Below are 16174 nucleotides of genomic sequence, written 5' to 3' on the forward strand. Positions count from 1 at the left end.
AGTAGATAGAATTACGATAATAGAAGTACAGTGTTGTAAAACGTAAATATTTTTGCCGTAATATTTGAACTACTGTGAGATTTAAGGCTGGGTTAGCCGAACGTTCTAATGTAACCGTAATGCTGACTTAACGTAACACTTTAGTGCGATTATAGAACATTGAAAATTTTACAATAAATGAAATAAAAAAAAAAAATATGTGTAACACGAAAAAATTAATTTTTTTTCGGTTGAAAGTTGATTTTATATAAAATAATAAAGTATAAAACCAATATTGCGTGATATTTTTCAAAAAATAAGTATTCTTCAATTTAATTGCCTTTAAAAATCAACCCTGTTTGCAGATGTCAAGTATAAACGTAATGAAATTCAGTTTTTAACAGGTTCAGACGTTACAGTTACACTATATTTGATAACTATAACTGCTCTAACTACTTCACACACAACTGTTCCGTTCCGTTAAGGATACATTACTTTACGGTCGGCTAAACCACCCTTTACTGGTGGAATACCAATTAAAATTCATATCGTGAACTCTTTTAAGCGTTCCGACTTCCTATATGAAGATATAGGTCGACTAGGGACTTACTTAAATCGTGTGGGATACCCTGGAGTTTTGCCATAAATTTTGAGAATTCCAAAAAAAAAGATCTATTTATTATTTTAACCATTTTTCGAACATAACTTGGAATTTTAGAATTTGATTTCGAATTTTCGAACATAATATTGCATTGTCATCAGGTGTATGCCCTTGTCATCGCTATACTGTAATCTCTAACAATGCACAATAACATTTTGTTGATGGGCAGCACTTTTTAAACAGCTGAGCGAAAAATTAACTTCTCCCAGCTGTTTTATATTTACGTGGATTTTTTATTTTTCTTTTCAACTTTGGAAAAAAAATAAATCAAAAACTATATATGTAATAGGCATGTCTTTCGTTCCTGAAATTGAAGATATTTATAATGAGAAATTCAAACAGTTGGTGGAAATCCAAGACTCGCAAAAGGTGGATATCACAAAAGCTCATAATCAAATTCGGAGTGAATTAAGTCATCAACCAGACAGTCCGGATGACATTTGGATATTCGGTTATGGCTCATTAATATGGAAAGTGGATTTTCCTTGTATTGATTGGCAACGTGGTTACATTTGTGGCTACTTAAGACGCTTTTACCAACACAGTATTGATCACAGGGGTGTTAAAGTAAAGCCTGGACGTGTTGTAACACTAATACCGGCCAAACCCGAAGATCGCGTTTATGGGGTTGCATATCGTGTGGCAGCCAAGGATAAAGATGTTGTTATTAAACATTTAGATTTTCGGGAGAAAAATGGTTATGAACGTTGTAGTGTACCATTTCATGTGTTTTCCGAAGAACCCAACAAAAAGTGTATAGATATAGTTATCTATATAGCAACACCTGAAAACGAGTCCTGGGCTGGCAGTGAAGAAGATAGTAAAATTGATAAAATAGCTGAACAAATTTTTAGCTCGGCTGGGCCAAGTGGTAGGAATCGTGACTATTTATTTAATTTGAGCTTAGCCATGCTCAATCTGTTTCCCGGCGTTCATGATGACCACTTAGTGGAATTAGAGGCTGCAGTGAGAGCACGAATAGAAAAAGATGAAGTAAAACTCTTGGAAAAGGCTATCAAAAATGAACTAGCCACTTGTATGCAATATATTCAACAGGAGACATCAAAGGATACTAACGGCTGTAATATAACAAAGACCTCCTACACATTGTTTACTATTAAAGTCGATCATTTAGTAAAGTTTTGTTCGAAAATTGGTTGGCGCGAATATTTTCTTACTAAAGAACTTTATTCTATACATTCCTTAAATTTATGGGGCGATGAGGATCGAAGACAATCGTAATTTGAAATAAAATGTATGCAAATTATTATAACTTGATGTGTTTGTTTTCTTTAAATCTGTTTTTTAATAAGATTTTTATCGACAATAAAATAAAAGTACCTTATATATAAGGTAGACCCCTGCAATAAAAAAGACAACTTTATAAAAGAAACGCAACAAATTGCCAAGAATACTTTATTTAGTTTACTTATTATTTTCATGGTATAACAACTTCAATTATAATAATATGTACATATTTACAAAGAGTTTAAGGATTTTTCAGCTAAAATATATTTAATTTTATAGTATAGTTATTAGTAATTTAATATAATGAATGAAGGCGAAAATTTCCAAAAAACCTATATGAATTTTTTTATTTGTATGATAAAACTTAAATCTACATACATATGTACTTAGTATTCTAAAGGAGGGGATAGCTCAGCAATATGATCGTATTCTTAATAGGAACATTTAGAATTAAAATTTTTAGATAATCTGTCTATCTTAACATCCGCAAGTTGATGAAGTCTATCTTGGAAGATTATGAATTTTTAAGTGACAATTTGCACTTTTTGACCAAACAGGAACTGCATAAAAAATAACTGCTTGATTTGAAGATTAATATTTTGTTCCCAGAGTTTAAAAAGGAGGTTCTATTTAATAAAGGATAAATTGTTCTATTTAGTACGTTACATTTATTGATAATATACGATACGTGATCCCTATATGTTAATTTTGTGTCTAAAACTACTCTTAAATATTTTACATTCTTCATCCATTTGATTTCGGAGTTAAATACTTTATTATTATTGATTTTATAACGTTTTTTGCTTTTCCTGTATGGTGACGATATGTATAAGTTTAATTTTTAATTTACTAATGAATCATTTTGGTCTTTTTAGGCTTTGCATTACAAATAAATGAAATAAATATATGTATTTTCTGGATAGTCTGTCCGCCACCAGAAAACCTGGTTAACGACAGACGTTGTCCAAATTAAAAAAAATGCTTGTGTTCGATTTGTGAGTAGCGGTTTGAAATGTCTTGCAACAACAGAATATATGTAAATCCATGTACATATTTTAAGTTTTTATATAAGTAATAAAATTTTTGTCTGAAATATGAGTGATCACAGATCGAGCTCCTTTTCTTGATTAAACGCTTATTGGCCAAGTTATTAGCTATTTTAGATATTTTGAGTTTTTATACAAAAAATCGATTTTTTGTCAGAAATATGAGTGATCACAAATCGAGGTCTTTTTCTTGATTAAATGCTTATTGGCCAAGTTAACAACGATTTTAGATATTTTGAGTTTTTATATAAAAAAAGATTTTTGGTCAGAAATATGAGTGATCACAGATCGAGTTTCTTTTCTCGATTAAACGCTTATTGGCCAAGTTACCAGCGATTTTAGATATTTTGATTTTTTATATAAAAAATCAATTTTTTTTCAGAAATATAAGTGATCACAAATCGAGGTCTTTTTCTTGATTAAACGCTTATTGGCCAAGTTAACAACGATTTTAGATATTTTGAGTTTTTATAAAAAAACGATTTTTTGTCAGAAATATGAGTGATCACAGATCGAGCTCATTTTCTTGATAAATCGCTTATTGGCCAAGTTATTAGCGAATTTAGATATTTGGAGTTTTTATACAAAAAATCGATTTTTTGTCAGAAATATGAGTGATCACAGATCGAGGTCTTTTTCTTGATTGAACTCTTATTGGCCAAGTTACCAGCGATTTTAGATATTTTGAGTTTTTATATAAAAAAACGATTTTTCTTGATTAAACGCTTATTGGCCAAGTTATTAGCGAATTTAGAAATTTTGAGTTTTTTTTATAAAAAATCGATTTTTTGTCAGAAACATGAGTGATCACAGATCGAGCTCCTTTTCTTGATTAAACGCTTTTTGCCCAAAAATCATGGAACGATTTCAGCAAAAATCAGTTGAGTTCGTTCTAGAACTATCAAAAAATCCAGCCTTTAACTCAAAAAACACTTATAATAATTTTGGTTTAGGTTTTCTGGTAAAATGCTTCTCTGTGCGTCAGTTTATTGAAATCTACTTTTCGAAGCCCATAAATAACATGCAAACGTGATATATCAATATCAATATATCGGGTATAGACCTGGTTCGGATTCTATTTAATCCGATTCTAAAAAAAAACACTGTTCGGATTCTAAAAAAAAACACGACTACTTATATCTCGATTACTATCATGCTCATAAACAATATCAATATCAAGCAAGTAAAAATGATAGATTAGGCACTCTTCTCCAAAGTACAATTTAAGAAAAATATAAAAAAAAAAATTTTGGAGAAAAAATTGTTGGTGAAAAAAATGTTTGGCCTCTATAATCCGAACTGCACTTCACGAAATTCGAGAGTAGTAAAATCATATGCACAATATATTCCATTTCAACAACAACTTCCAATAGAAGATGGTTAAGAAACAACAACAATTACTTTGCAAAAGAAGTAATATCGTCAATAAAAATGATTTGGTCTCGGTTGGGAGTCCCATGTTATACTTCTAGCTGCAGAATACAATAACACACAACAGAATTATAAAGTTTAAACATTAAAAAAGGCAAATAGAAGGGCATTGGTCGAATTTGTGACGGTCACCTCAAAAACAAAATAAGGACGGTTTCTTCTTACTCCATCCATTCATTCATGGAGAGTACACCGCCTTGGACACTTTCATCACAAATTTATTAGTTATATTTATTTTACTTTACTTATTTTTACGTTTCTCACAATTTCTGATACAAAACGTTAAGAAACGCAGTTTATTTAATTGTTTTTGTTTTGGTTCCTTTTTATTGTTCTTCTTTTTTTTGTTTATTTACACTTGACACTATTTTAGTACGAAAGTAAACCTCACAGGTTGTTAGGATCATGACGTATAGAGGGCAGTTATGTCCTGATGTTCTAATGTAAAATTCACAATAACCATACAGTGAAGGGATTCAAATGACGACAGACAACTATGACCTTTCTTTGATCTTGACATACCAATCAATAACAACAAATATATTGATTTTTAACGATCATATATTGGTAGCTATGTTGCCGAAGATCGAATGATTGTTTGAACGGTGTTGTATGGGTACATAATCGAAAAACATCAATAAAACTCCGTAAGATAAAGTAGTGACAGTCGTGATCGTGACAATATTAACTTACATAAAATATTAAATGAAATTCAGTGGGAAAATAGTAAGAATAAATCAAGAGAGATTAAATAAATTATATGTATACGGAAATAAATAATAAATAAAAGGAAACATAAATACACGCCATCTATTGCCGCAAAAGTGAGGCTCTAATAATCTAGTCAGGCCATAATCCCGAAAACTAATTTCTTTTGAAATACACGATAGAGGGCCACCGAGTATCGTAAAAACCATCAAAGGAGTGTGAAAGTAATAAAACCACTATCATAAAAGTCCGGACATAAACCAAAATAGGAACAGGGTAGTCCCAAACCACTAGAATCCAATTTAAACTGTGGCATGGAAATTGTGGGACAACTGTAGAAAAAAGTGGAATTTCCAGGGTAAGCCGTGAAATTGTAGAAATAGGCAAACAAGATTGTGACATTTTATGACCCATCTGACCTTCGAAGGTCATTATACACACAAAAGGTCACCTTCGGAATAAAAAAAAAAAACTAATTCGAATAATATTCTATCATCTAATCATGGTGTATGTTATGTGTACTTGTGTATATGTGGTAGTACATATTTAAAACTTAAATTATTTAATTATACATATTATATTATATAAACTATAATCCCGAAGAAAACATTGTAGATCATATATTTCCTAATTCGTAACGTCTTTCTTCGCGAATGAAATACCTCCAACTAGAATAATTATATAATCAAATTCAGAATTGTTAATTTTCATAAGCAAAAAAAAAAAAAAACTTATCCTAATTCCTGCTATACAGGATTATTAATTATCTTAATTAATTACTATTAAATTATATTATTATTATTTTTCTTACACATAGTTTATATAACTTATTGAAACATATATATTTTTATATAATTACAATATTTAAATTTTATAATATTAGATCTGTTCAATAACAAAAATCTATATATTTAGTATTGTTTTGATACAACTTAACATAGTTTATTTTGTTATTGAACAGACATATATTATACACCTAATTAAATTACTGACTTATTTTTTTTTGAAACATAAAAATTTTAAATCAGTTCGATTCTAGAAAATCAATTAATCGAATATACAAAAAAAAAATACTCTACAATTCAATTAATTAGTTGTTCACAAAACATATTTAATACTACAAACAGCAACAATAATAAATCAGATTAATTATTTGTGATAATAAATGACTTATTTTTTTTTGATCTCCAATAAATAATAATATATAAACAATAATACATATTATAACAAATATCAACCAAAATAATATTTAAATAAACGTTTATTTAAGATAAAAAATCTTGGTTAAATAATTTAAAAAAAAAACTAGTCTAAATAAATAACTAAATGTCTAAGTGACAAAATAACAAAATAACCAAATAAAAAAAAAATATTTAAATAACTAACTAACTCAATAACTAAATATCAATATAACTAAAACAATAAATAAATACATAAATCAATAAATAGATACATAAATTAATAAATAGATACATAAACAAATAAATTAATAGTGAAATCAATCAAATATGTTAGGAACTATAAAATGCCATAGTGAACAAAAACATTAAAAATACAAATTTATAAATTGTAAATCAAACTTATTTAAAACTATATTTCTATATCTTTTGCTTATACTTAAACACATTCAAATATTGTTAAATTGTTAGATTTTTGTTATATCTTTATTTTGTTATTTTTGTAATTATTTGTATGTTATATATTATATGTTAATTGTTAATTTTTGTGATTATTTAATTATTTAAGATTTGTTATTGATTTTGTAACGATAATTATACATGAAACTACCATATAAAGATAATTTTAATCAATAAAATTATGTTTATAATTAAGTTTAAGATCTGAAATCTGTTACATGTTATTATTATTCGTGAGAATGCAAGGCTAAGAGGAGAAAGGTAATGGTGTGAGTCGTGGTAAATGGTGAGTTTTACTCAGGGGTTCCTACGATTCTAAATACGGGTGCATAGGAGCCATGGATGGCTGAAACAATGCCATATCAGGGGAGGGCAACCCGTGAAGGTAACTCAAACAAAACCTTCAGTGATTCCTGAATATATTGACCACCTAACAAACCCACACGCAACTGTCAAAACGTCCGTCCGTCAAGCTTAAAGGTATACCATAACATTGTGTTTAATATGTCTGTTGTTAAGTGTTAGGAAATATGGAAAATTACAAATGGCACGAAAAATTTAAATGTCGACAAACTGAGTGGAAAAGAACCGACCCCAATCCGACGAGCTAACGCCGTGCAACCACCAGCGTGCCAGTTCCACTCCCATTCGAAGGTTTGTCACATTTATGGCGCCCAACGTATGAGCATTTTTCAAAATGCCATACAAATTTCAATACGGTAATGTTTATACAACAAACGCATGTCCCGGAAGGAGTTTAAAAAAACAACATACCATGCCTGCGTCGCGGCGTTTGTTTTGTAATCATAACAGTATTGAAGAACGAATCATTTTGGAATCAAAGAGTGTCGTTAAAGTATGTCATAAACCGTTATGACTAAAACGTCTTAAGTTTATTCGCGACTCTAACGAACACACGGCGAGAAAAAACTGATTAGTTCAAATTTTGTTTACTCGATTATAGGAACTCGAATCAAAACAGTTCTGAAAATAAAGTAAGTCATAAGCCAAACGACTATAAAGTCTCGAGCTTATTAGCGACTTTAACAGACTCGTTGCGAGAATATTTCTATAATCCATAATAGTATTGTCCAGTGAATACATTTCGTCCGCATTTTTGACAGTAGTAGATAAGAAAGAGAATCCATTTCCGAAGGAAAACAACAATTTTCTTCACTATAACGTGGGTAATAATTTTATTTAATTTTCGTAATGAAAATTATTTCAAGATTTATAGATGTTTTTGCAAATACAAAACATTTTCTTGATTTCACAATTTGTAGAAAAATAATGTAAAATGTTAAAAATTTGAAATAAAAACATCATCAGGATCACCAATCAATAGTAAACTACCAGCCAAACTCGATGATTCACACCAGCCAATATCTGAAAGAAAAAAAAAGTTAATATATAAATTGACTAACAGCAAATTCACTTTGCTTAAAACTAAAAAAAAAAAAAATCAAATTACTAAAATAACAGAACCAAAACTTAAAATAATAACTAACAAAATAAAACTTTGTATGTATTATATTGTAGAATTGTAGATTGAGTAAAGTAAAAGTATTGTTTCTTTGTATTAAGTTAACTACTAATCCTAGTACACTCGACTGAACTAATATCAAAACCATACATTGGTTAATAAGAAAATCCTTTTTTTTATATATTGTTCATATAATTACGTTTTTTTTTCTTAATTATCTATCTTCTTTAACTATTAGATCATTTCAATTTTCTTTTGTATAATTATTTTTTTTAAACTTATTTTTTTTGATTCACGCTTGTGTCTTGAATCTTTTGTTTTGATTAGTGTTTTCTCTCAGGAGAAGATTTAGATTAGATTTTTTTTCGTTAAACTGACATATATTAATTAAACAAAAACTATAAATAGGTTTATATTCCCTTATAGGATAGTTAAATTAGTATTTTTGTACCGATCCTCACCACTATAGTCAACAATATAGTTTTGTTTTATTAGGAAAATAGAAATCTTGTTTTCGTTATACTAGTTTTTATATAAACAATCATGGAACAGGAAAGAGCACTAAGATCTAAGGGCAAATCTAAACAAAGCGACCCTACAGCAAACAGAACAGTAACGACAACAACAACCACTACTGCTACGGCAACTACAACAAATGTAATACCATCATTATTATCTCTGACATTCCCACAACTACCGGTTAATACTCAGCAACCATATCCACAACATGTTACAACACAACAAACAACTTCGTCTCCCGAAACCGACAACACCATAGTTTCACCCCAATATAGTAGTACAGCAGCCCTGGGAATACGACAGGAGTACATTGAAAATCGTTCAAACCAGAATGTAAGGTTAAACCAACACATGGAAAACGACACTGTTGTAAACAACGATGGCTTAACTCTTAGAGATTATGTAAGTGCATCAGTAGGAGCATCTCAAGCTGAAGTGTTAAAACAGGTATCCGAAACACTGCAACAATTAGTACCTAGAATTGTCCAAGAAGTGATGAGAGCCGAAAGAAACAATTCATTTGACATCTTTAATAATACCCAGGCACCTCAGCACAACTACGTAAACTTCTCTCAACAAAGACCAATGGAAACAGAAAACCAACAACAACAGCAAATACACCAACCAACTCCTAACCCAAACCCCAATTCTAGAGTACACGCGCCGTTAGAACTGGAGAAATGGGGCATCAAATTTGACGGTAGTAGAAAATCATTTACAGTCGAAGATTTCGTGTTTAGGGTTGAATCGCTACAAGTCGATTACAACTGTCCGATGACAACGCTAATGAAAGGTTTCCATCACCTATTGTCCGGGAATGCTTATGAGTGGTTTTGGACATTTCGCCGCGAAAACCCTTATTGCGAATGGCCACAATTAAAATATAATTTGATAAGGAAGTTTCGTCGATTTGACAGTGATTCCGAGATCCAGCGATGCATAATGGAGCGTAGACAACATCCCTCAGAGCCATCAGAAACATTCATTGGTGAAGTAATAGCTCTAAAGAATCAACTTAGCCGTGAAGTGAGAGAGGAAGAATTGGTCAGGATCGTAAAAGATAACCTAAAGGATGGAATATACCAATTAATATATCCAATATACATCCGAAGTTTCGACCAACTTTTAGATGAATGCCGACGTGCTGAACGGAATTTGGTAAAAAGAAATAGCCACAGACAATATGCCGTTCGGAGAGTAAACGAAATCGATAGTACTGAAACGCAAGGCGATGTCGATTTTAATATAGAAGCGTTTAAATTAGATAAACCACCTGCCAGACAACTCGTTTGTTGGAACTGCAAAGCTCCAGGCCATACTTTCGTAGAGTGTAGTTCCGAACAGCGAAACCTATTTTGTTACAAATGTGGGTTCGCTAATGTCATTACACCTAAATGCCCGAAGTGTTCGGGAAACAAATAGACGAGCATGGCAAGGACTGGGTTGACATGTTCGAATCAAGACCAGTCGTAACGATAACAACAAACATGAACGAAGACTACCAAAAACCGAAGACCGTAACGAAACCTTTTCGAACATATGAAGAACGACTCGAACATTATAACAAAGTACGGGAGAGGATCTTTAATGACGTTGAATTTAAGCCGAACGAGAGAATCATAAAAACACGAGAGAGATACAAGAAGAGAAAAGCCGAGAGAAAAGAAATAGCAACAACCTCGATAGAATCAGATTTCGACAACAGACCTTACATGGATGTACTGGTTAATGGATTACACCTTAAAGGACTGATGGATAGTGGAGCTTCAATAAGTTGCCTAGGACACAATTGTATGCAAAATGTTAGGAAAATGAATTGTCAGATAATTGATTACAAATCCAACATAAAAACAGCAGATGGTTCAGGTCATCAAATAATAGGCAAGATACTGGTTAACTTGAAGTTTGGATCTAAAAATAAGGATGTTGTACTATACTTGATTCCGAACTTAAAACAGGAGCTAATACTCGGATATGATTTTTGGCAAAGTATAGGAATCAACATAAACCCTGCAAGTCTCGTAGTTGAAGAAATAGGGACAGATACAACTAACAATAACAACATACACATATTATCCGAACAAGAACTAAGGATATTAGATAACGTAAAAACGTATTTCCGATGCTATACGAAATATGGATTAGGTAGGACAAATCTGGAAAAACATATTATAGACACCGGAGATGCTCAGCCCAAGAAGATGAGGTACTATCCAGTGAGTCCAGCGGTACAAAAACTGACTTATGCGGAGCTCGACAGGATGCTGGAACTGGATGTAATCGAAATAGCCAAGGAAGCCGAATGGAATAGCAGGACAACGCTGGTGATAAAGCCTAACAAGAATCGCTTATGCCTAGACGCACGGGAGCTAAATAAAGTCACAAAGAAGGATGCTTATCCTCTCCCGAATATCGATGGTTTGCTCGCGAGACTTGGAGATACGTACTTTATATCTGCTATCGATCTGAAGGATGCCTTTTGGCAGATCCCGCTAGAGGAATCTAGCCGAGCTAAGACTGCATTTACTGTCCAGGGGAGGCCTCATTACCAATTCAAAGTAATGCCCTTCGGCCTCTGTAACGCGGCCCAACGACTCTGTCGCCTGATGGACAAGGTCATCCCATCAGAGCTGAAGGACAGGATCTTCGTGTACTTGGACGACCTCCTAATAGTTTCATCTAACTTCGTAGAACATGTGGAGATGTTAAAAATTGTAGGCCAGAAACTAACGGCGGCAGGACTAACCATCAATATGGAAAAATCCAAGTTCTGCTATAAAGAACTTAAATATCTTGGATACATTGTCGGAGGAGGAAAGCTAAAACCGGACAAAAGTAAAGTAGAGGCAATAGTTAACATGAACCCACCTAAAAACGCCAAGGAGGTACGTCGATTCTTAGGGACTGTAGGGTGGTATCGAAGATTCTTAAGCGAGTTTTCAACATTAACAGCTCCGCTAACAGATACTTTGAGGAAAACGACTAAATTCATACTAACGCCAGATGCCCTGAAATCTTTCGAAGAGTTAAAAAAGCGTTTAGTTTCCAGCCCCATTCTCACCAGCCCCGACTTTGATAAGCATTTCTACGTGCAATGCGATGCATCGAATGTTGGAGTGGGTGCTGTGCTTTTTCAAAAAGACGAGGATGGAGGTGAACATCCTGTCGAATACTTTTCTAAAAAGTTGAATACTGCCCAGAAAAATTACTCAACAACGGAAAAAGAGTGCTTAGCTGTTGTGTTGGCGATAGAAAAGTTTAGGCAGTATATAGAGCTAATGGACTTCACCGTGATAACGGACCATTCAAGCCTCAAGTGGTTGATGAAGCAAAAGGACCTGAATGGAAGATTAGCTCGATGGAGCTTGAAGCTACAAGGCTTTAGATTTGATATTGAGCACAGGAAAGGAAGCAAGAATATAGTACCTGATATGTTATCTAGATTACATATTGAAGAAATAACATGCAACGAAGACAGATTGATTGATTTAGATTCAGAAGATTTCAAAGACTCAACTTATTTAACGCTAATTCAGACAGTAAATGACAATAGCGAACGGTTACCAGACATACAAGTTAAGGAAAACAAGGTATATAAGAAAATTAAGTTTGATAGGGAAAGCGGAAGTGAAACATCTTGGAAAGTATGGTTACCAAATCCTGCGATATCTAAAGTCCTAGCTAAATGTCATGAAGATAATACGGTACATGGTGGCGTAGCTAAAACTTTATATAAGTTACGCGAACTTTTCTATTGGCCGACAATGGTTAAAGATACACGGAATTTTGTAAGATCCTGCGATTTGTGTAAGGAAATAAAGCACCCAAAGCAAATTTTGCGACCTACAATGGGGAAAGAAGTAATAACACACAGACCCTTTCAGAAATTGTATATCGATTTCCTTGGACCATACCCAAGAAGTAGATCTGGAAACACATTTATATTTATAGTGTTGGATCATAAAACCAAATTTGTACTTCTTAAGGCAATGTCTAAGGCTACCACTAAAGCAGTCAACAAATTCTTAGTGGACGAAATTTTTCATAAGTTTGGCGTGCCTGAACAAATCCATTCTGATAATGGAAAACAATTTGTTTCTGGGGCTTTCAAAGACCTGCTAAATACCTTCGGCATAAAACATATAAGAACTCCCATCTATGCTCCACAGGCAAACGCGAGCGAGAGAGTTAACCAGATGATAATAAGCGGTATAAGAAGTTTCCTCCAAAATGACCAGTCGAAATGGGATGAGAATATCAGTAAAGTAGAACAATCACTACGATCTACTATACACGCGTCAACTGGAGTAACTCCGTACTTTGCTCTCACTGGCTACAACATGGTTACGCATGCGGATGCTTATGAAATCCTGAGAAAATTGAATGCGTTAGAAGATGGTGAAATAAAAATACTTCCTAAAGCTGACATGATGCAGAGTCTACACAACAAAATCAGTGACAATGTTCATAAAGCGTATGAGAGGAACGCAAGATATTACAACAAGAGGAGCAAGATCATAACTTATAGAGAGGGACAAGAAGTTTATAGAAAGAACTTTATACAAAGCAATTTTGCGAAGGGTATAAATGCAAAACTGTGTAAGCCCTGGTTAAAGTGCAGGATCAGAAGAAAAGTAGGATCTAACCAGTACGAGGTTGAAAATTTGAATGGCCAATTAATCGGTATAATGCATGCACAACACCTTAAGCAGTAGAAAACATTAGAAAAAAATATTTGGACATAAGACTAAGATAACTACAGAAAACAGGATTATAGGTGAATATCAAGTTTATATGGCTAATAAGTAGGGTATTCAATCGATTAACCGAAATTCCTTTTTTTTTTTGCACTTTAACATATTTTCTTTTTGTATTTATTTTTTTTATTTCAATTCAAATACAAATTTCAAATTAAAATTATATATTTTTTCGAACATCCAAGAAAAATGTTTAGTGAGAATAACAACTTGCATTTACATGTAAAGAACTTAACGAAACTATCAAAAGTATTCAATATCTAAAACAATATAAAAAGGACACCAATGATATACCGAAAGATTTGAGATGCTTAGAAAAAAACTAAAAAAACTGAGATATTGGTTATTCTTTATCATGCTTTCGATTTCACCAACATCTACAATCAACGAGAGAGTTTTTATTTTTCGGTCAAGTTTTATTAAATCAAAAAAAAAAAAAAAGAAAAAAAAATTAAATTATATTCTTTTTCAAAAGATCATTTGAGAAGATCTCACTATTATCCTAAAGAAACTGAAATGTGTATACAAAAAGGATCTCAAATACCATATTTGCTATTATTTTTTTTTTGGTTGAATTGTTATATTTTGTTTTTTTTATGTTTGTGTACACAAAATTCGTGGTTGTATTTTCAATTTAAAAATTATTATAGACATTATTCGGCTAATCGCATAATTTTAAATTAACCGATTATTAACCGAATATATCTAAACCCCGATAAAGGATTTGCTCGGTTAACCGATTAAACCAAAAAAACCCGATTAATTGAATACACTACTAATAAGTAACATGAAAATCCATAAAACTATTTCTTTTAAATTTAGATAAATTGGGTGATAACATAATCTTAGAGATGACATAAGAATTGGAAAAAATACTCAAATCAGGCTCGAATTCTGAAAGTCAAAGTCTTTACATTTTTGTTAAACTAACACATATAATACCTCTTTGATCAAATTGAAACCCCCTGACTTTTTTTTTATAAACCGAAAATAGAACTATTCTAAGAACGAATCAAAATCAGTGAAAAAAAACTATAGTAGACATGTTCGGAAAGAAAAAAAGAAAGCTTTACTCACAAGATCTTGTATATGCTTCTTGGATAAATCCGGAACACATTAAAGGAACAAGGTGATAGCGCGGGACATTTATAATCGTGTACAGACTTCCACAATTGAAGATTTATCTGGAAAATAAAAATTTTTTTTAGTTGTTGTTTTAGTAATAGATCAAGGGGAAAGGAAACTAAACAAGAATAGAAGATTTGATTTGATAGATAGATTTGATACGATCATGATACTGATAGGAATACGTGTAGATTTCATAACTTCCAAGACCAGATCAACGAACAGAACCTGGATGAATAGATAGAATACAATTAATAGCGGGATATAAACATTGACGAAAACGTATGTATATATACGAACTTACCCTGAATGGAACAAAAGTATTTAGTAATACCAAACTTACCGAGGTATTAGACAGGTGCCCGGCTTCGTGGTTCCCAGTTTTTATTGCTACACAAGTTCTGCAATAAATACTGGCTTTGTGACGGTCACCTCAAAAACAAAATAAGGACGGTTTCTTCTTACTCCATCCATTCATTCATGGAGAGTACACCGCCTTGGACACTTTCATCACAAATTTATTAGTTATATTTATTTTACTTTACTTATTTTTACGTTTCTCACAATTTCTGATACAAAACGTTAAGAAACGCAGTTTATTTAATTGTTTTTGTTTTGGTTCCTTTTTATTGTTCTTCTTTTTTTTGTTTATTTACACTTGACACTATTTTAGTACGAAAGTAAACCTCACAGGTTGTTAGGATCATGACGTATAGAGGGCAGTTATGTCCTGATGTTCTAATGTAAAATTCACAATAACCATACAGTGAAGGGATTCAAATGACGACAGACAACTATGACCTTTCTTTGATCTTGACATACCAATCAATAACAACAAATATATTGATTTTTAACGATCATATATTGGTAGCTATGTTGCCGAAGATCGAATGATTGTTTGAACGGTGTTGTATGGGTACATAATCGAAAAACATCAATAAAACTCCGTAAGATAAAGTAGTGACAGTCGTGATCGTGACAATATTAACTTACATAAAATATTAAATGAAATTCAGTGGGAAAATAGTAAGAATAAATCAAGAGAGATTAAATAAATTATATGTATACGGAAATAAATAATAAATAAAAGGAAACATAAATACACGCCATCTATTGCCGCAAAAGTGAGGCTCTAATAATCTAGTCAGGCCATAATCCCGAAAACTAATTTCTTTTGAAATACACGATAGAGGGCCACCGAGTATCGTAAAAACCATCAAAGGAGTGTGAAAGTAATAAAACCACTATCATAAAAGTCCGGACATAAACCAAAATAGGAACAGGGTAGTCCCAAACCACTAGAATCCAATTTAAACTGTGGCATGGAAATTGTGGGACAACTGTAGAAAAAAGTGGAATTTCCAGGGTAAGCCGTGAAATTGTAGAAATAGGCAAACAAGATTGTGACATTTTATGACCCATCTGACCTTCGAAGGTCATTATACACACAAAAGGTCACCTTCGGAATAAAAAAAAAAAACTAATTCGAATAATATTCTATCATCTAATCATGGTGTATGTTATGTGTACTTGTGTATATGTGGTAGTACATATTTAAAACTTAAATTATTTAATTATAC

At 32.1% G+C, this 16174-nt stretch overlaps 1 protein-coding gene and 1 long non-coding RNA gene across 2 annotated transcripts; one reads left to right on the top strand and one right to left on the bottom strand.

Moving 5' to 3' along the window:
* Window positions 1-870: 870 nt before the first annotated feature.
* On the top strand, window positions 871-1894 carry LOC135963692 (glutathione-specific gamma-glutamylcyclotransferase 2). Its single transcript, XM_065515648.1, has one exon. It carries the CDS (start codon window positions 932-934, stop codon window positions 1880-1882), a length of 951 nt encoding a protein of 316 aa, XP_065371720.1. The 5' UTR covers window positions 871-931; the 3' UTR covers window positions 1883-1894.
* Window positions 1895-7877: 5983 nt separating this feature from the next.
* Window positions 7878-15171, bottom strand: LOC135949499 (uncharacterized). Its single transcript, XR_010575873.1, has 3 exons — window positions 14938-15171; window positions 14547-14822; window positions 7878-8096 (listed from the first exon to the last, which is right to left on the bottom strand). It is a non-coding gene; the product is annotated as an uncharacterized LOC135949499 (long non-coding RNA).
* Window positions 15172-16174: the final 1003 nt, after the last annotated feature.

This window comes from Calliphora vicina, chromosome 1 (assembly GCF_958450345.1).
Source record: "Calliphora vicina chromosome 1, idCalVici1.1, whole genome shotgun sequence".
Classification (NCBI taxonomy): domain Eukaryota; kingdom Metazoa; phylum Arthropoda; class Insecta; order Diptera; family Calliphoridae; genus Calliphora; species Calliphora vicina.